Source organism: Podarcis gaigeae, assembly GCF_964106915.1.
Source record: "Podarcis gaigeae genome assembly, chromosome: 5".
In the NCBI taxonomy this organism is placed as follows: domain Eukaryota; kingdom Metazoa; phylum Chordata; class Lepidosauria; order Squamata; family Lacertidae; genus Podarcis; species Podarcis gaigeae.
This window is the reverse complement of record NC_139681.1, coordinates 43,681,001-43,701,973: the sequence shown is the minus strand read 5'-3', so window position 1 is coordinate 43,701,973 and position 20,973 is coordinate 43,681,001. Positions and strand designations below refer to the sequence as shown.

General features: G+C 39.7%; 2 protein-coding genes and 1 long non-coding RNA gene across 18 annotated transcripts in view; 2 read left to right on the top strand and 1 right to left on the bottom strand.

Moving 5' to 3' along the window:
- Positions 1-11,000, top strand: part of PTPRE (protein tyrosine phosphatase receptor type E) — a 175,980-nt gene extending 164,980 nt beyond the window's left edge. For all 13 annotated transcript variants that reach the window (XM_083741028.1, XM_083741027.1, XM_083741026.1 and 10 more), the window contains 5 exons: positions 501-635; positions 2,045-2,170; positions 2,426-2,577; positions 3,687-3,822; positions 4,638-11,000. In XM_083741028.1, the coding sequence (XP_083597154.1) occupies positions 501-635; positions 2,045-2,170; positions 2,426-2,577; positions 3,687-3,822; positions 4,638-4,712 (624 nt within the window). In that variant the 3' untranslated portion in view covers positions 4,713-11,000. The remainder of the gene's footprint in view (positions 1-500; positions 636-2,044; positions 2,171-2,425; positions 2,578-3,686; positions 3,823-4,637) is intronic.
- Positions 663-20,262, bottom strand: LOC310845694. Of its 2 annotated transcripts, none has more exons than XR_014564909.1 (4): positions 20,184-20,262; positions 14,922-14,982; positions 2,196-2,243; positions 663-737 (listed from the first exon to the last, which is right to left on the bottom strand). It is a non-coding gene; the product is annotated as an uncharacterized lncRNA (long non-coding RNA). The 2 variants fall into 2 exon arrangements; XR_014564910.1 differs by lacking the exon at positions 20,184-20,262 and adding an exon at positions 18,479-18,660.
- The window catches only part of MKI67 (marker of proliferation Ki-67), a 34,950-nt gene continuing 34,224 nt past the window's right edge, over positions 20,248-20,973 (top strand). Inside the window, exon 1 of one of the 3 annotated variants that reach the window (XM_083740978.1) lies at positions 20,248-20,369. The gene's annotated coding sequence lies outside the window, so the exon portion shown is untranslated. The other 2 variants (XM_083740976.1, XM_083740977.1) reach the window with 2 other exon arrangements.

The window sequence follows — 20,973 nt, the reverse complement described above, 5'->3', positions numbered from 1 at the left end:
AGACTAGGGCCTGGGCGATAAGGGCCTAAATCCTCACTCAGCCATGAAACTCACAGGGCAACCTTAGGCTCTCTGGGCAACCACTGCCTCTCTGCCCATCCTATTCTACCTCACAGGGTTGTTTTAAGGATAAAATGGAGAGGGGGAGAACCATGTGTACCACTTTGAGCTCCTTGGAGGAAAGGCAGGATATAAATGCCATGCTAGTAGTATACAATACAATACAATACAATACAATACAATACAATACAATACAATACAATACAATACAAATCTTAAGTGTTTTTCTATTCCTGAACTGGCTTCCCTATCCTTCCATTGTATGTAAGGGACTAACTATAGTTTTCTGGATTTGTGGCTCATTCTGGAGCTTTCTGAAAAGAATAGATTGTTTTGATATTTCAGTTAGTCTAGAATTACTTTTAGATTTCCTGGAGTTAAAAAATTGAAATCACTGAGGCATCAGGTAATCGTTGCATGTATGTTTTTTTACTGTGAAGGGCTATCGCCAAAAGGATTACTTCATTGCAACACAAGGACCTCTTCCTCACACTGTGGAAGACTTCTGGCGAATGGTGTGGGAATGGAAATGCCACACAATTGTAATGCTCACCGAAGTTCTTGAAAGGGAGCAGGTATGACCACTTTGCCCAATTTAAAAAAACAAACATATTTTGTTATGAATAGCGTAAAGTGTGATGAGGAAATGAAGTTTTTCTTCAGGACATTCCAACCCACTAAAAAAAAAAAGATAATTAGCTTATAATTAGCCACAAATATGTTTGTGAGAGCCAGTGTGGTGTAGTGCTTAAGAGCCGTAGTCTCGTAATCTGGTGAACCGGGTTCGCGTCTCCGCTCCTCCTCATGCAGCTGCTGGGTGACCTTCGGCCAGTCACACTTCTCTGAAGTCTCTCAGCCCCACTCACCTCACAGAGTGTTGTTGTGGGGGAGGACGGGAAAGCAGAATGTTAGCCGCTTTGAGACTTCTTCGGGTAGTGATAAAGCGGGATTTCAAATCCAAACTCTTCTTCTTCATACCACCAAAGCTTAGCAAAGCCCAGCTGTGTTTAGCAGCAGCCTGGGGACTATGTGGTGTCACTGTAGTGTTTTGCTGTTCTTCTTCCTCACCCCACTTTTTTTAAAAAAATACTTTGCTCTTGACAACAGATTTTCAGGCTAGGAATGAGACATGGAGTAGCATGGTTCCTGATGCACACAGCTTCACATGAATTGTATCTAACCTGGCTTGATGTTCCCCAGTACTGAAAATTCAGACAAAAATTGTCACAATTCTAGGGAAAGTTACACATAATCAAGTCAATTGGGAAATCAATGGGAATTAAGTGTGCTCGACTGAGTGCTAAGATGTCAGTGGAGCTTAGTAGTGCTTACTTAACTTCCTCTGGACTGCACTGTGTGTCAGCAATTGCATGGTGTAGCTGTCAACTGTTCCCTTTTCTTGCGAGGAATCCTATTCAGAATAAGGGAATTTCCCTTTAAAAACGGGAAACGTTGACAGCTATTCTGCATGGTGGCAAGAAGTCTGCATGTTTGGTGTAGCATCAAACTACATTTCTTAACTTAAGGTGAGATATAATGGGTTTTACAGTGATATCCGTTTCAAGCGTTGCTGAAATCATTGTTAAGTCATTACAAAAGCAACTTGTGTCGTCATATGATTCGTGAAAGTTTTTAATGTGTCTTTCTAACTTTTTCCCTTTTTAAAAACTTTTCATTTGTCTCCCAAAGTACAGAAGTATTGCATGTCAAGTATATGCTTGTGTAACATCAATTGCCCATAGAAAACAGGCAGCAACTAAAACATGGAGCATGTAGAACTTCCTGTATTTTTCTTCTTCTGTTCAGTACTCAGATACAGGGGCATTAAATAGTTATTCTGTGTAATATGTAATTTGCGATTGGAGGGAGGGGAAGGAAACAGAAACTAGTTCTTACTAATGTTTTGAGGAACCAGTGCTGTATCTGTATTTCAACCAAGTTCTGGAGTCAGCATTCATTCCTTTTTCTTCCCTCAATGTTACAGGAAAAATGTTTTCAGTACTGGCCATCAGAGGGATCTGTTACTTATGGAGAGATTACCATCGAGATAAAGAGTGACTCACTGGCTGATGCCATAAGCGTCAGGGACTTCCTGATTATGCACAATCAGGTATTAATGATAACATTTTAAATACGTTTGTGTCCACTGTGGTTTTCTGAACTTCAGGGTTGCTTAAAGCCAACTGAAATGTAAATTTAGCTCAGTTTTTCTTACCTTATATAAATCACATGATTAATTTACATTGACCATATATGAAAAGGTTCCTATAGATAGCCATCCTATAGTCTGTGGATGGCTTCCAGTGTTCCGTTCCACTATTGAAGCTGCATTGAATTTGTGGTTTTCTTGCCTTTGGATGACCAGGAGAAGCTGGGCAGACTTGTCCGACAGTTTCATTTTCATGGATGGCCTGAAATTGGAATTCCTGCTGAAGGGAAGGGAATGATTGACCTCATTGCAGCTGTCCAAAAGCAGCAACAGCAGACAGGAAACCACCCCATTACAGTGCACTGCAGGTAAATAGTTTTGCATTTTATTTTGCTCCATACACCTTTGCTTGTTTGTAAGTTTGCAATATTTCTATTCTGCCCATCAATATTTCCATGACAAATATTTGCAAACATGTAAAAATATAACATTTTTTTTAAAAAAAGACAATAATTTTCTATAAAAAATATACACATTTAAAATACACAGACCCCAGAAATTGACCAGGTGCCATTGCAGTTAATGAAGTGCCTATATGACCTGATTATAATGCCCAGTTCCTGTTACCAATCTAGTAGCCTTGAAACTATTTTCTGTACTCTGGGAGTTTAAGAGAGAATGGACAACTATGACCAGATACTCGGTTATCAGAAATGGGGCATTTCTCAGCAAGGCTTTAATATCACTTTTCTGGAGTTTTAGATCAGCAATGGGGAACCTCTTGGCCACAGGCCTAATCAGGTCTGCCTGGCTTCTGAATTTGGGCTGCAAGGCCATTTTGGGCAAACTACACTCACCTACCAGTCACCTATTGTCATAAGATGTCAGCTACGGAGATCTGTTCTCTCCAATGTAAGAGAACAACAAGTGTTAACCTGTTAAAGTGTCCCATGAAGGCTGAACCAATCTTGGATCTGTGCAGATCCAGATGCTTTTGTTGGATAAACCGAATTCATGATTTTGAAGCCCAATTTCTTATTAGCATGTGTAATGCACAGCAGTCAGTCACATAGTGATAGGCTTTGGCTGGTGAGACAAGGATGTTTGGAAGAGTTTCCAGAAGTGCTAGGAACTATGTTTATATAATGTTAGTTTAGAAACAGCATGATGTAAACATTTATGCACATAAAGTGATTGCAAGATTAAGGTTGGGTGGATGAAAAATTTAGACATGAGTTTATATTTCAAGAAAGTTTTCCTTGGCTAGTAGAACTAAATTCCGTTATCTGCATGAAAATGTTTATATTAAGCAAATTGGCATAATTTATTCTGCTTCTGCCAGTCCTTGGAAAGAACATTGAGGCAATGCAGGAATTCTTCTCAGTAACAGGGAATCAATTCAGGGTGTATTTTCATTGTATTGAATATGGATTTGGTAATATAACTTGTTAAAGAAAAAAATGTATATGTATTATAGTGCTGGAGCTGGAAGAACAGGTACATTCATTGCACTCAGCAATATTCTGGAGCGAGTCAAAGCTGAGGGGCTCTTAGATGTATTTCAAGCTGTGAAGAGTTTACGACTGCAAAGACCACATATGGTGCAAACACTGGTATGTTGTTTTAAACACAAAAATATTTGTCAAAAGGATGTTGGTATTTGAGCAAAGTGCCACAACACAGGACTTGGGTGTTCACAAATACATGTAGTGCCAATGCTTAGTCGTGCTGCAAAGCCACACCACAACAACTTTTGAAACTGCTGAACAGCCTCTGCACAGTGCTATAGGGTATCTTGGATTTTTGGGGGTGGAAGAGAGGGGTGTACAGCTGGTCCTCTGAACTGCTAATAGCAGTGGCAAGATCCAAATATTATTGCATACTTTTGCAATCAAGGAATTACGGGAAGAGTGGCCTCCCTGTATATAAGGGGCAGATTAATTAGAGTTGGTTATTTGTGCTCTGCTTGCCTCTCGAAGTTGTTTTTAAAAACAATAGCAATAGTCAGGCTTACATATGTGTCCTGGTATCAGAATATAGCCATTTTTAGCTGTCTTTTGATGGCTCCCCCACCCTGAGAGGCAGGTTATAACTAATTAAAATGAAAAAGTAAATGGGAAACTTCTTGATTTGACAGTGATTCTTGATAGGATTTATGGTTATTTTAAATAGTCCCATTGGGCTCACAGTCCACTTCTCATTCAAAATCTGCTTTCTCGGTGAACCAACTGTTGTTGTTTTAGTTAGATTTTAAAATTAATTATGCTACAACCTGCAAAAAATAAAGTGTTTTAACAGGATAAGAAATTAAAAATGTTGTCTGTGAGATAGGATTATGCTCCAGTTTAGAGTTAAACATGCTTCACTGGAATTGTTATGATTCAGAGAAATTTTCATCAGAATAAATGTATTCTTCTTCTTTTTCCAGGAACAGTATGAATTCTGCTACAAAGTGGTACAAGATTTCATTGACATATTTTCTGATTATGCCAATTTCAAGTGAAAACTCCTGCCTTATTATTATTAATTTAATCATCTGTACAGAGATTTGTAAATCATGTTAATTTATTTCCATTGACTTTTTAAAAACTCTAAATGTACATACTACCATGTTGGGCTTGCTTGGAATGCCTCCTTAGATGTATAAATTATTCAAGACTTTCACTCTCTGATCCAAAGGAGCATGCGCAGAACCGTTTCAAAAAAACCCTGAAGAACCTGTTTGATTCCAGAGTCCCACTTTCCCTCCCAAACAGCAGGATTGCTATTGTTTTGAAATGCTCAACATGTGCAGCTTCAACACATAAAATAGGGGAGCTGCACATCTAGCACACTTTTGCATGTGGGACAGCCCATTCAGCTGGGGATATATGTGCAAAGGCTGTGTCTGTGTATCTAGTTCCCCAAGCTGGATCAAGGTGATATTTAAAGTTTTGCATAACAGATGGCCGTGTACAATAGATCACAGTATAAACTATTATGAATATAGGGCACAATCCAGCCTATGTTAGGCATATTCAATACCCACTGATTTCAGTGGGTGTATTAAGCTTATGCTTAAATTTTTCCCATTGAGGTTAATGGGATATGGAGTCCAGTTAATGGTCTGGGAGCACTTGATGCTGCAGCACTGCTGAAGCTAAGTGTGCATGGATCTGATCAGCCCCTTGGATGGGAGTCCATCGAAGAACAGGAAATAAATACTTTTAAAATTCATTAATGGGACTTCAAAAATGCTTGGTTTTGGCTGGATCATACCCATATTTTCCCCTGAACATCTATGAAATTCTGCTTTTTATTTTTTAACTTTTAGATGACTTATAAAATAACCCGTGTTTATAAAGCAGAGGAATAAGAGTAAATAGGCTGGATCCAAATCCATGCACATAGCAATTATTTCTCTTAGAGCAAGTTCCACACAATGGCCACATGCTACTAGGAAACACTGTGTACACCCCACTGAAATGAGTGTGGCCACCCAAGACCATATGCATTTGCTTGCTGCATTCATCTCAGCATTTGCAGAGTATTCTTTTTTTGGTTGTGGCGGTGTTTTGATGCTTTTATGCTCATCAGCACCTTGCTCCACTTTTAAACCTATTGATGCTAATGTGAACTGCTGACTGTGGAAGACATTATTTAAGGTGCTCTAGAAAGTTGGTTAATATTCTACAACTGTTAATCTTAATGTTCAATAGCCAGGTTATATCTGTTTGCTTTTTTTGGTATTTTTTAAGCATTCTTCCTGTTAAGCACAACTCATTCAGTGGATTATATATAATGGTACATGAATCCTCCACAAGCAACTGTCTAAGATTTTGAACCTTAGCAAAAAAACATAAAATGTAAAAAACATAAAATTATTTTTGAAGACAAGATTCTCTAGATAGTTCTGTTATAATTGCAAACTAGATAGTTCTGTTATAATTGCAAGCTGTAACTTAGCACCATAATGCAAATACTGAGTTTGTTGAATTCAGTTAAATAATCTTAAAAGATCACCTTAAGTTATTTAACCTGATATAATTTTTTAAAAAGAAATATTAACATAAAGTAACATGTTTAATGTAAGTTAATTAATCAATATTTTGAAACTATTTTGTATTTTGAAAAGAAAGAGGTTCTGTTCTTGCTATCACAAAAAGGTATATTGCCAGATAGAAAGCAAATATATAAAGGAAAACATATACTTTCAATTTAAAACAATCTAGCTTAAGATAGTTACAGTATGGCTAAGCACTACTGAAAGCAACACAACTTCAGTAATTACATAGTGGCAAACTTGTTTCACTGGTGTCAATGGAGTATAGTCATGACAAATCTTTAGTTGAATCAGGGAATAGCATCTACTGAAGTCAAGACATTTACTTCCAAGTCCTTAGAATACTGGTGTTAGTGTTCAATTAAGGACACAGATAAATACACTTGTGCTCCTTTAGTGTCAGTGGTACTTAATGGGAATGAACTGTGTCCTGAATTGTGTCCCTACAAATGGTGTGGTACTCCTCAATGCCAGTATGCTTTCAGACCTCCTATATGACCTATGATTTCAAAATTTTCTCCCTTATTGTAAGTATACAGAACTATCCCAGTAGTGTAGCCAATGAAGTATGGACATGTAGGAGTGCCCACAAAATTTGGGTTTGGGCTGTTAGGGCACAAAACCCATTTGTTTTGAACTGACTTGCATGATGGGTTGCTTCCTAGGGTTTTTACTTTAATGGCTGTGACAATATATAAAGCCCCATGTGGCAATGTCATCGTCTAGACAAAACTAGCTTTGGAGAAAAATGACAAAACACACAGTACATTTTATATCTATTGCTCCCATCTTTTTAGAAGGCATAAATTAAAGAGCACAAGTACAAAAGAATAATTTGTATATAAATGTCTAATATGCAATAGTTTGGGCTTGTTCATTGGTGTTTTTTTTAATACAACAAGGAAAGCCTTATTGACAACTATGTAGACTTTAACCTGGTTATTACATTTCAGATCCTACATTATTTTAATCAATGTTCATTTTAATACATGACTGGAAGAAAGGTGGATACTTTTAGCAATTCAGAGGATTGCAAGGTGTCCACATGAGTCTTTTACTTACCGACTTTTAATTGAAAACAGTTCAGGTTAGTCTATAAGCACACTGTTTTTAAAGCACTGCCATTTTATTGCTTGTGTCTTCCCAGTAATGCACTCCTGTAAATCTATATGTATATGTACAGTTGTTATGCACTTAATGAATAGAATTTATTGTAAGAGGTGATTGATGTTAAGCTCTCTAAGCCCCAAAGCAAACACCATTATTTGGTTAAGAGTTGAATGTAAAATAAGCTTTCTATCATAATAAGTTTGGAAATCCAAACTCCAAAATGTGAGGAATGAACAGTCCAATACACTATGGACCCAAATCTGTGAGCACATTAATAGATGAAGATAGGTTTTTTAAAACCACTGTTTCTACCCACCACTTTAGAAGCTGCTTCCAACAGCCTTAAGAGTGTCAGACGCTTTCTAATGCAGTACAAATTGTGTGGAAACTGCTGTTTTCAAAATACTGGGGTTTTTATTTAGGTATGACAAAACCATAATCATATTCTTCCTAATATCTCTATTTTGTTACAATAGATACATGTGCTAGTCCTGGTATTGAGTTTTTGACTACTGGATATTAGTAACACCTTTAGGCATTTTTGGTGTCCTGGTGAATATGTCCCCTCGGTTTTCTTGGCTCCTTGATGAATGGCCTCTCTGCACTTAGCCAAAGTATCTTAATTAGCTTGATAACACAAAAATAGTCTTTACAGTTACCAATTTAGTCTCCGTCTTCTAATTTCCCACTTCCTAGCTTTCAGTAAACCAAGAATATCATAGGTAGCTGCTGTTCCCTCATCCATGACACTGGAATTCCTTGCTTCTCTTAGTATCTGGTCCAGTACCCCTTCCTTGACCTCTGACCAGCAGCCAGAGCTGTAACTGTGAAATCTGCTTAAGGGAAAGCATTGCAGTTGTTCCTTTTTAAATTATCCAAACAAAGTCATTTCCAGATGTAGAGAAAAATCCTGCCTTGGTGGAAGGAAGTAATTATTAGATAATATTTCTAATAGCATCCAGAGCTCTCTTAATTTGTTGCTTGTTCTGTAAAGCACTATTTAAAAACGTAAGATGTGGGCCAGAAATGCACATAGCCGAATCCATTAATGAAGTAGGGATGTTTTAACTTTTCTTATATTTACCCAAGTGAAGCCAGAATACTTGGGGTGAGGCTCATTTTGGTAATACTAATATGAGTGCACTTAAAATGGAGCCAAATGAACAGCTTTCCTCCCCCAATGTGGAATAATTTCTATACTTAACAGTTTCAGATAATTCCATGGGATTAAATTCTCTGAAGTAATCTGAAGCACAAAACCTTCTCTGTGGTTTTGTTGGATTCCCTTCAGACAATCTAGTTCTACTAGGTTCTCCATTTGGTGACGACAAGACATGCCACAGTTGAGGAAATACTGTGCTAAACCCAGCCAAATCACTTTTAATCACAACTAATCTGTTTTATGAGGTTGGTGAATTGCAACTTTAGAAAGCTTGTTTTTCACTTCAAGGTGTTTAGTCAAATAAGACTGTGATACTTCGTACAATGGTATAACAAACATATTTATGGGTTTCCACACTTAAATTTTTTTACATTGCATGAGATTGCATTAATAAATGCCAAACAGTGATTAGAAATTTATATGTTCTGATCTGCATATCTCGTCACTATGTGACTCAACTTATTGTCTTGTGTGACAGTGGACATTGATTGCCAAAGCTCTTAAGTACATGCTTAACTCAGAAACAGTGCACAAATAGTAATATTATTAAAGCAGTTTATTTCGAAGTATGTTTCTAGAAACCCAGGGTTCCTTATCAATTTATCAGGGAATCAACAATGGCCCTATTTGTGTGTTAAAACCCTCATGCGATTATACTTGTGTGAGGAGAGGACATGAGCGTGTTAACTCCCCAGCTTCACCCTCCATGAAGCTGGATGTCTGCTATATGCATGCAGATCCAGTGTGATTTAGAACCTTGCACAATCAGCGGCCTGAATCACGTGGAGAGCTAACACTAATGCAGCAGCGTCCTGACTACAAATCTTTGCCCTCCAATGCATGGAGGGAGCAGGCCAGCACTCCCTTTATTGCAACTGCTTTTTTAATGCCTTGCAAGGACTTAGAACAAGATAAAGAACTGTAACTTAGCTAACCAAAAGGCATCTTATCACTTGTTACTGATATTTTCCTGCAGAATACAGCAGCGGAGGAGACATGTCCTTTGTAGGCCTGGCACCAGGGACTAGCAAAATCTGGCAGGGCCCCCTCTAATAGTTTATATACATAAAAATGCTTTAAAAACAAACAAGAGCAGTGTGCACACAGGCATGCAAACAGTTAATGTGTGTGGGGAAATGTAGCTGTGTGGGGAAAGGAAGGCTCTAGTCTTGACCTTCTGTTGCCTGTATGACAGCCAAGGTGTTTCCATTCTATACCGTACTTGGATTCCTTGCTCCCCTGATTGTCACAGGATTTGCAGAGCCCACAATCAGCCACAACGTTCAGGATTAACTCTGCACTGTTGCAGAAGTTGGGAGAGTCTAAGCTCACAGTTTGCCTGGTCCACTTGAGGTCTCCCATGTTACCAGTAGTGAATGCTATATCAGGCAGCGCGGGCTCTGTGCCCCCGACTCATCTGCTGTTAGAGCCAGCCCATCCGCACGCCCCATTTAGTCAGCCAACTAGCCCTCTGCATGGAGCTTAGGAGCAAAAGAAGATATTGGAGGAAGCCCTGCTCATGCATTCAAAAGAACACCTGAGCTTGAAACAGTCCAGGAGTGTGTGCACCAGCCCCTTCTCCAGTATCCTCATGTGTGCCATCTCCATTCTCTCCTCTCCTAAGGTTTGAGCAGAAATATCTGCAGCAATATTCTAGCTGCATTCAGAAATTCCCTGCAGATCTTTGTGGGAGTAGGAAGCATGCAGAGGGTTACTGGGGCAGGGGGAGCATTGCGTCCCTGTGACCCTACACAATTTAAACTCTCATGTACTCTTCTGAATGCATGAAGTGTGCACTCTCTTATATTTGATGTGGATGTGTATCTCTGTGTGTGCACGTTTCTGCATCTCTCCTCTGCGTGTTCAGGCCTCCTGCTATCTCTTGCATGGGGTCCAAAGAATCCTGGAAACAGCCCTGGTGCTGTGGGACATACGTGCTCTGTATAGGGGCCAGCTAGTCTCACTACGCAAATTTAAGAATGTGACACAATGCACTCCAGAATTCCCTGCAGCACACAACATAGTTCTTGGCAGACAACTCAGTGTGGAAAGCATTTCTTGATGCAAGCAAGTTTTGAAATCTTGTACTAAGTAGATACTTAATGGCTTGGGTTAATCAGGCCCAACAGAAGAATGCCTGCTGTATTGATTAGTGTTTTGAAAATGACTTTTATGAATTGGTTTTTAAAGGAATTTGAACATCTTTGTTTCCAGCATTTGAAAATGTTTTCATTACGCAGTATCATTTTTAGTATGTTGCTACTGAACCTTATTCTGTATATGCAAAACTATATTTAATTTATGTCAAGATCTTTATAATATATGTATGTATTATACAGTGATATTTTCTTTTATTACATTTATAATTTGATCTTGCTGTATTTATAATGCCAGTGAATGTTGCTGAATTATTTGTATATGCAAATCGCAAGATCTAATAATTCTGATGCAAGAACAAGGTTTCATTTTTATTTTCAGGCTGCATTTCTTTCTTTAAATCTCTTAATTTCATTCCTCTACTATTTGCTCATTTAAACTAAATACAGCAATAGTGCAAAGGACATAAAATCCCTTACTTAAATTACTTCCCAGAACTGTAAAAACTCTAGCTATTTGACTCAGAGCACTGTTCTGACAAAAAAAAGAGAGTTAAAAATGAAGCATTATACATATAACATTAATTTGCAACAGCAATTTATCTTCTCAACCAGAACACGCTTATTTATTCTAAGTAATCTGAATAAAAGTAATCATTATTCTCAGTTGTTCCAATGGATTATACAAAAGTAAATGTAATCTTTCTGGGCAGTACATTTTGGTCTACTTGGAACAAATATAGCCATGGCAGGCATTTTAGACCTTGTCTACACATGCATCAAAACGGATTTGAGAGGGTTAGACTGGACTGCAGGAGCAGAAACATGGTGGTGATGGGGAATGGCATAAAAAGGACATGGTGCACTTTTGTGTGTGCCAAGAGAGATGGTTCTGTTGCATATATTACCGGTAGATTTCTGAAAGAGAATGATACGTTCGTTTTAAAACATCTTTCCTTTGAAGGAAGTACAAAAGGAATCCAGCAGTGTCTGGACAGTATGTCCTCTCCCTTACTCCTCTCTGTGCTGCCTGTGTTACATGCAGTGTTCCACTTCAGACTGCAACTAGGTGGTCACATTTATAATGCTCCCCTATGTTCAAAACTCCTTCATGAGTAGAAAACAACTGGGAACAAGCTGTGCTAGAACCATTCTTTCTGGTAATGCTGCTTTTACTTGCAGGGTGTTTTAATATGCTGGAGCATTCAAATCTGGGGTGTCCATGGATAGTTTAACATGGTTGCATCCTGTCTCCTTCCTCAACATTCTATCTACCCTCATGTTGCTTTATGTGTAGACCATGTCCTAGTTTGCTTCAGTCACCACTCTGGATTTAGTAGGGTACTATTTTCTATAATGCAAAGGCACACACCACTGATATCTCAGCTATGTGGAAAATATTGTATCCTGATTAGATATAATCTAATTAGATTAGATTTCATTGGAACATTAAAACTGGACAGAACCATTTATTTGGGCTAACAATTTCTTTATTCATATCAAAACCATTCTATGGTATTTTTATTTACCAAATGTTCCTAAATGTCCTGCCTTGAGGCCATCCACAGTTGTCCAATGTTACTTTCACTAATAGGATCCTGCTGTAAGATCCCCACCCAATAAGTTCCAGAAATTCTTACAGTGCAGATTACCTTCACCATGCTTTAAGTTGGTAGAACCTTGTTTGCTGGGGGGGGGGGGGGTTCTGATGGGAGGTAGATAGCTACTTATTGCCATTGTAAAAGAGTGTCTGAATTCTATGAAAACACACACACACACATGTCACAAAGTTACAATTTTCAATTACGGTACATCCCTGTTGTGAGGTTAACATATACCAGCTATCAATTAGAACCCATTGCTTGTAGTTCTTGAAGAATCAACTATTTTGGAAGTTTTTTTTTTTAAAAAAAATCCTCTCAGTCGCCAAGCAGTAGATAACTGTGTCTCACATAACTGAAATCCAGATCTGCCATCACCATGAGAAAACTACTTGTGAATTTCCATGACCAAGTTCTTCATTTCTGAGAGTTCCTTGTACAGACTATGGAAAAAAGCTTATAAAATTGACTACATGGGATGTCAGTGCTTAGAACTTGGAAGAATTTAAAATGTTTCCAATCTATTTTGGCCCTGTTGAGATCTTGTTTTTAGAACTCTGATTCTGAATATTGAAAACCTGTAAGTTGACAGATTTTTTAATTATCCAGTCTAGCATACATCTATTCACTTTGCCAGAACTCACGTGTAAACAAAGACCACTGTAGCTGGATTATAAGTGACTTTCTCGGGATCATTCCCAAGATTTCTTACTACCCAGGCTATATAGTTTTATTTGAAACTGCAGTGGCAGACCTCATTATGAGGTTTGTAGGCTGTTTTCTGAACATCCTCTGTGGCTTTGATAATAGTGTATTTAAAAAGAATACATTAGTAAAAGTAATATTCTATATTTGATCTAATAAAACACAGAACTCTTGTGGGAGAAGGGCAGTTGAAAGAAAAAAATCTCGACAATTTGTTACCATTTTTTATATCAAATAAAATATCTTGATGTTTTGGAGTTCTGTTTCCCCAGGTAATTTGCTACACTTTGCACTTTTATCATCTAAAAGATAGATAGATTAATTATTTGAAAGGACTTTAAATCTGAATTTAATATGAGCTTCTTATAAAGCATATTCATAAATGCATGCAAGAATCATGTCTCTGAGCTTTTGATTTGTGTCTTACAAATAGAAATAAATAGTTACTGATAAACCATACCTTCCTCAAATACTGGCATTCAGATTACACAATCTAGATATCTAGAATGAAAAAATAAATGGCTATAGCTTATGCCACTAACTGTCCTTAGCTAGAAAATGTGCAGGCCCATCTTTCTCAAAAGTGAAAACACACAGAGTTCTTAATAAAATAAGATTAGACCAACTCCATTCTAGTCCAGCATCCTGTACTCATAGTGGGCAACCAGCTATGGTTTCATGTGGGAAGTCTTTGAGAAGGACAGGAGCACAACAGCAACTAATATGCAGAAGCATACTGCTTTTGACAGTGGAAGTAATACAGTCATGATAGCTCTTACTCCATACATTTGTCCAGGGTCCTTTTCAAACTATCCAAGTTGATGGCCAACACTACATCTTGCAATCATGAATTCCATAGTCTAATCATGTGCTGTGTGACATAGTTCCTTTTGTCCGTCCTAAATTTTTCAGCATTCTAGTTTGGTGGATGGCCCAGGTTCTAGTACATGTGAGAAGGATAGATACTTCTCTCTAACCCAGGGGTAGTCAACCTTTTTATACCTACTGCCCACTATTGCATCTTTCATGATGGTAAAATTTCCTTACCATCCACCAGTGCTCGATGGAAGGAGGATACAGCTTGTTCCATAGAACCCCTACTGCCTACCTAGAATCCAGAAATGCCCACTAGTGGGCGGTGGGGACCAGGTTGAAAACCCTTGCTCTTACCAGTTTCTGCATATCATGCATAATTTTATACAACTCTATCATGCTCCACAATACCTTTTTCTAAACTAAAAAGTTCCAAATGTTGTAATCTTGTTCCAGCTCTCTGATCATTTTGGTTACCTCCTCCTCCCTTTTCCAGCTCAACAATATCCTTTTCCAGCTCAACACAGTATTCCAGTGCAGTCACCATAGATTATTGGAGCTGTATCTTCCTGGCAGCAGACGACAGAACCACAAGACAGGTGTAAAATGCTCAAGCAAGAGTTTTATTTACAACCTTACAAACACAAAGCATGTGGGTGTTCTCTTTTGCAGGCAAATGCAAACTGCAACTTCTCCTTTTTTACTCATCACCAGTTGTACCTAATCAGTCTAGAAAACCACACCACGAACTCACAGAAACAGTTCTTAAAGTTACAACAATCTTTTGTTTCTTTGCAGAATGACTCCTACCATAGATTTGTGTAACAGCATTATGATATTGACAGTTTTATTTTCAAATCCTGTCACACACTGGCTCAACATTTTCATTAAGCTAAGATCTTGTTCCTCATAAGTCACTGCCATTTCAGACCCCATAAATGCATATATGAAAAGTTAGGACTCCCCCAGCAATGTACATCACTTTAGAATTGTTTGCATTTATTGCACTGGCCATTTTAATTCCCACTAACCCAGTCTGGATAGATCCTCTTGTAGCTAATTCGCAAATCCATTTTTCTTCTTACAAACTTGAACAATTTGGTGGCCACAGCAAATCTGGTGACCTCACTGCTCACCCTGAACCCCAGGTTATTTATGAACAAGTTCAAAAGTGGAGTCTTACCAAGAATCTTGGGGGACTTGGCTTTCTACATCACTCCATTGGGAGAACTGTCCATTTATTCCTGTGAAGGGAAGGTGACCTTCATTACTTCATGAAAAGCAGCGAAACTTCAAACATTCAGGGGACTCTTCTAAGAAGCTTTTCTTGGTCACTTCTCCCTGTTCTTTAACCAGTTGCTGATCCATAAGAGGACTGCCTCCGTAGCTGGTCTCCATTTTATTTTACCTCTTTTTATTGTTGGTTTTAATGTTTTTGGAATTTGCTCCTCAAATTCTTTTTTAAATCCCTTATTGTTTGCATCCCCTCCCCGCAAGGGCTGTGCTCCCTTTGCCAAATGAGAACAAAAAAGTAGCAAATAAAAATAAAAAGGAAGTATTTTTCTGAATGAAGCCTTCTCCAATCGCTTTCCTTGACTCTCCTCATTAACCACACTGGCATTAGTGGTATCTCTCCTTATAAACTTGGTTCACTTATCTGTAAGTCTTAACATGCTGGTAAAAAAAATCCTGAATGTGTGCTAAAGGCTTGGTATCTTTCTTTTTTTATTACAGTAAAACTATAGTGAAGTTACTTTGCAGCATTATTTCTGCAGAAAATCCTTTCTTTTGGGTGCACTCCTATGCAGCAAGTATCTCGAGATACTGAAAATATAATTCAGATAATTACAATTGTATGGTCAGAACGATTTCTTCCTACATGCTGGAGTGGTTGGACTAGGATCTGGGAGAGCAGGGCTTGTATCCCCACTCAGCGATGAAGCTCACAAAGTGACCTTGGGCCAGTCCCTGCCTCTCAGTAAAACCTACTACATAGGGTTGTTGTGGGTATTAAATGAGGAGGAGGAGAACCATGTATGTCACCTTGAGCTCCTTGGAGAAAAAGATGGAATAGAAATGCAATAAATAAAATAAAATATCCTACTGTGATGTCCCTTATAACTGGCTCAAAGGTGCAACTTCCAAAAGCATGTTAAAGAGCAAGTCTATCAAGATAAAATGATGTACATTGTCAGCTATTTACTCAATTATACCCTTCCACATGACACAGTAGTAACTTCAGAATGGTGTATCTGTATAACTGGGACTGAAATGTTATACTATTTTGAAAATAACCAGGTTTTACTAAGTTGACTACTCAAACTTTACATATTGCAATCTAATGGCAAATTTACACTGCAATCCTAACCATGTTTAGTCAGAGGTTAGTCCAATGGGAACTGGATTCAGTGGGGCTTACCTTACTCCCAAGTAAATGGGGTCAGGATGGCCTAAGCTGGATCGTGCCAGTAGCTTTGCCACTTCAGAGTAATTTAATTCCAAAGCGAAGCTAACATTAACAAAGCTGTTTACACTGAACTACAACACATTTGAAGTGACTAAACATCATAGCCACATGAAAACAGCAAATGAGGCAAACTATAAAAATTACAAAAGCAAAGCACAAATGTCAAGAGATTTTGCTTTTTGAAAGATCTAAATATTAAAATGTTATGCCCTGCAGCAGAAAAGAATGTATGACCTTGCTGAGGCTTTGCTTCCTTTGTGTATATATTCTGCTCGCAAAAACTTTATTAACTTGATACTAGACCATATATTCTACCAAGGCAAACTACTGGAAGTAAGTTAATATGCAGCATATAAATTGCAATGTATATGCTATTAATTTTCAGTATCAACTACTTCTACACAAAAAATATATAATTCACACATATATCACCTCCTTACTAAATCATCAATATACAAACACCCAGAGGTGTACATATGGTCCCTAGTGCCCTTGGCAAGCAGCTGTATCAACGCCCTCCCCTGAAAAAAATAGCCTTATCGCAATACCACATTAGAAATTGCTAGATTTCACATGACTGAAGTACTCAAAATGTCTGGAGTGAGGGTGAGGTGAGGCAAGGAAGTTCCTTATAAGTCCTATTGAGTTTAGTGGGGGGGTAATGGGACGCAGGTGGCGCTGAGGGTAAAAGCCTCAGTGCCTAGGGCTTGCCGATCGAAAGGTCGGCGGTTCGAATCCCTGCGGCGGGGTGCGCTCCCGTCGTTCGGTCCCAGCGCCTGCCAACCTAGCAGTTCGAAAGCTCCCCCGGGTACAAGTAGATAAATAGGGACTGCTTACCAGCGGGAAGGTAAACGGCGTTTCCGTGTGCGGCTCTGGCTCTGGCCCGAGCAGCGATGTCACGCTGGCCACGTGACCTGGAAGTGTCTCTGGACAGCGCTGGCCCCCGGCCTCTTGAGTGAGATGGGCGCAACAACCCCAGAGTCTGGCAAGACTGGCCCGTACGGGCAGGGGTACCTTTACCTTTACCTTTACCCTTAATTAAATAGACAGAAAAAAATGGCATGCGGCACATGGGAGGGAAAACAGCACTTGTGCAGACCATGCATACAGTTTTCTGTGTAAAAAGTGTACAATATTATACATTATTTGCCATGGGTGGAGTATCCTGTTTTCTCTCCTCAACACTCAAAGACATTTAGGTCTACACATACACTGCACATACTCATTTTGTTTCATTCGTGTGTATAGAGTTTAGAATCTATAACTATCTCAGTCACCTTTTAAATTTTAAAGCAGTTTTCCTCATCTGCTTTTGATATTCACTTTTCCACTTTTTTGAATCTGATGACATAATGGAAAGTGGAAGTGGAAGCAGCTCAGGCAAGACTAATGTAAGACAATACAGATATGAAATCAAAATGACTGCAGGTTTTATTCAGAATGAGGGGTTGGGGAGAAACCCTGCTCCAGGAAGCCTAATTGGGAGGGAGGATTGGTTTCTCTGTATGTAATATAAATGTAAGAATGTTATCAAACAGCCCCCACTGGAGGCTTGCAGTGCCACATCACAAACCTGGATTTGAATGAAGTCAGGGCAAGATAGAGGAGCAAATGTGAAGGCAGGCTTCACAACAGCAGCATGGGAGTGAGGAAGGGAGGCACACTGAGAGGCAGAAAGCAGTGGTTTAAAGTGGTGGAAGTTTGAGTAAAGCAGAGATGGAGGAAACTGGGAAGAAAATGGTAACTTTAAACACCAGCAGAAATTTTAGTAAATTAGGAGTGGAAGGTTTAAAGCAGCCACACCCCGCCACCCCTTTCAGTGTTTTCTCCCTTCTTGTTATCCTGAAACTTATCCCTTTTGCATTCCTCAACTGCCTCATTTGAGAGAGAGAAAGGATGTGGAGTCCTCAAATATTCCATAGTACTTTTTTGCAATGTATTTCACTCCTGGTTCTGCATGAAGTTCCAGATTTGATGTAGCAACTTGGAACAGATATTTTATTAGCAAGCACCCAAAATATACACAACATCCATCAACTGAGTTTAACCTTCTCAAACTCAACAAGCTAACTCACAAGATTCTGCTCATATTAAAAATAGAAATGTGATGAAATTAGAACAGCCAGCCTAAAGGTTCAAGAGGCCCTACTCCTAAGAAACAAAAATCTTTGCATTAAGACTCTTTTGAGATGGACATTTCTTCTATTTTGGTGGAAAGCTTACGAGTATGCTATTTATAAAATACTTTTTTCCCCAGCACCACTTTCACTTACTGCATCAGAAGGAGCTTCCCAATCTAAATAAATATTGAAACTAAGTAAGAAAGGAGTCAACTTCCCATTCACTTCCCATTCATATATTGTCCAGGGAAACAAGAGGCTACTTTGTAAAAGAAAAAGAAAAGAAAACAGAAAAGAAAAAGTCAAACCAGCACACAAAGGCACAGGAAAATACTGTATTTGACGGTAGCAGGAAGGATTATGTTAAGTGCCAAAGATAATGCTCGAGAGTAACTCCTACCTTTAGAAATTCAGAAGACTCCCATGCATCCCCTGTTGCATAAATATAGAAAGCATTTCTTTATAAATGTAGAATGTATTTATACGTACGCTTCTTTCTGAGCTAAACTTTCAAATATGTTTTTGAAATAAACCAGGTATGTTTTAGACGTATCTCTTTGTAAGTAAAAGTAACTAATTGTTTCTTACGTGTCATTTACGTATAACTGAAAAGCTGCAGGAGGAGTTCACCACTGCAGCGATCTTGCAGAAAAAATTGGGGGGAGGCACGGACACGGGGGTGAAGATGAGAGCAGGTGTACAGTGGGACTGCATAGGAGAAAGGGTTTTTCAGAGATGGGAGTTGGGATGGTGCAAAGCAAGCTCTAGCAGTTGCATGGGCTTGGGACGGGCTGCCTACAAAAGAGATGCTAAACTGGAGAACTTGAGTTACTTGTGTGGAACTGCAATTGCCAGATCCTGTATCATAGGATCCAACTCCTAGGGACCGAGGGGTCCTTCTCCCCGCGTAAAACATTTCAGCCCCACCCCCCAGTTGGCGGGCATGCGCGTGCACGCGTCATGTGCTGAGCGAGGCTTGCTTGGCCCCCCCAATAATTCATTCAAATTTCCACACCCCTGTCCTGTGTAGTCACGAGGGTGCCCCCCCCATCCTCCATTAATTGCACCTCACCTGGCAAGTCTTTCCATTTTCAGAAAAAGAAAATAGTGTAGGGGGGAGGAGAATAATAATAATAATAATAATAATAATAATAATAATAATAATAATAATAATAATAATTTATTACTTATATCCCGCCCATCCGGCTGGGTTTCCCCAGCCACTCTGGGCGGCTTCCAACAAAACACTAAAATTTCTTTTTCTTAAAATTAAATCATTGTACTTGGAAGTTCTTCAGCTACTTCATAAGCACTCAAAAATTGTCATTATATCCACCCTGTTGTGCTATTTTTAAGCAGCACCTCAGAACAGAGGAGGGACGGCACCCTCATAAGCACGCCCATTGAGAAGACTTGAGTTCAGAGGCGCTTACTCGCAGGTAAGCGGCATTACGATTGTCCCCTTTTCCCGCCTCCCCCGCTTGGCGCGAGAAGCGAAGGAACTAAACGCGGTCGGCGCTTCTCCTTACTGTCTGTTAAAAATTAAACGGCCTTCTGAGTTCCCCATTGGATCATTTTTCCTGCTCGCGTCATCTCGCGTTCTCCAATCAGAATCCACCGCGCGTCGTTTTAAAAAGTAAATCTGATAAAACGTTGCGCCATATTTTATGCTTCCGCGGAAACCATTCGGAAGTAGTCCCCGCACAGCCCGCTCCCCCCGCCCCCCAGAAAGCTCAGTTCAGTATGGGAGTGGTGATGGGGTAAGGAACATTATTATATTTTACCGTTCTTCCAGGGCAGGGGACAACTAAGTTAAAAGAAAAGGCGGCAAAGTTTTGCGTGGCGGAGAGATACAGACCTGGAGTGAGGAGAGTTTTACGCCGGAGTTACGGACGTGACGACGTCAGAGCGGGGATTTGAATTAAGTGGGGAGTTAGGCGCTCGCGCGCACGCGGGTTTGTTACTTGGTTAGGACTGTTAGGGGGGAGAGAAGGGGAGAGCGAGAGGGTCCTGCGTATCCTCGTGGCGGAGGACGCGCGCTCAGGTAAGGGACGTTCAGCCCGTGTGGGGAACGGGGGGGGGGGCACGGCCCAGACTCTTATTGCGGGGGTGGGGGGGGAGAGAGATAAGTTGGCAATGGGGGAAGGAGCATTCGCTCCCCACGGTGCTAAGGCTTGTTTGGGGGCGAGCGGTTGCGCCGGCAAAGCGAGTGAGTTGGTCCAACGGCCTCTTCTTTTTAAAAAGCGTCCCCTCTGTGCTGTTCGTAGGAGAGAGAGAGACGTTGGGGGAAATGAGGGTGTCATTGAGGGGAATCAGTGAGATTTGGCGGCAGGGGTCCCTTTACCTTTACCTTTAGTTTTCCCCCTTAGAGCCTTCACAGCCAAGGCCGGATTTAGGTTTGATGAGGCCCTAAGCTACTGGCCGTAATGGGGCCCTTTATATGTCCAACTGTCCTTTGTCAACAACAATTTGTCGCTGTTTTTTGTATTGAATATATGCTATATGGTAATTTATGGACCTAATAGGTATCTAAAGCCATTTGCCACTGTTGCTGTATGTAGGTTTTTTTTTATCTTATAGTTTGGAAATGTACATCCAGTCCCCCCCCCCCTTTAATTTTCTTTTGGGCCCCCAAGAGAGTGTGACCC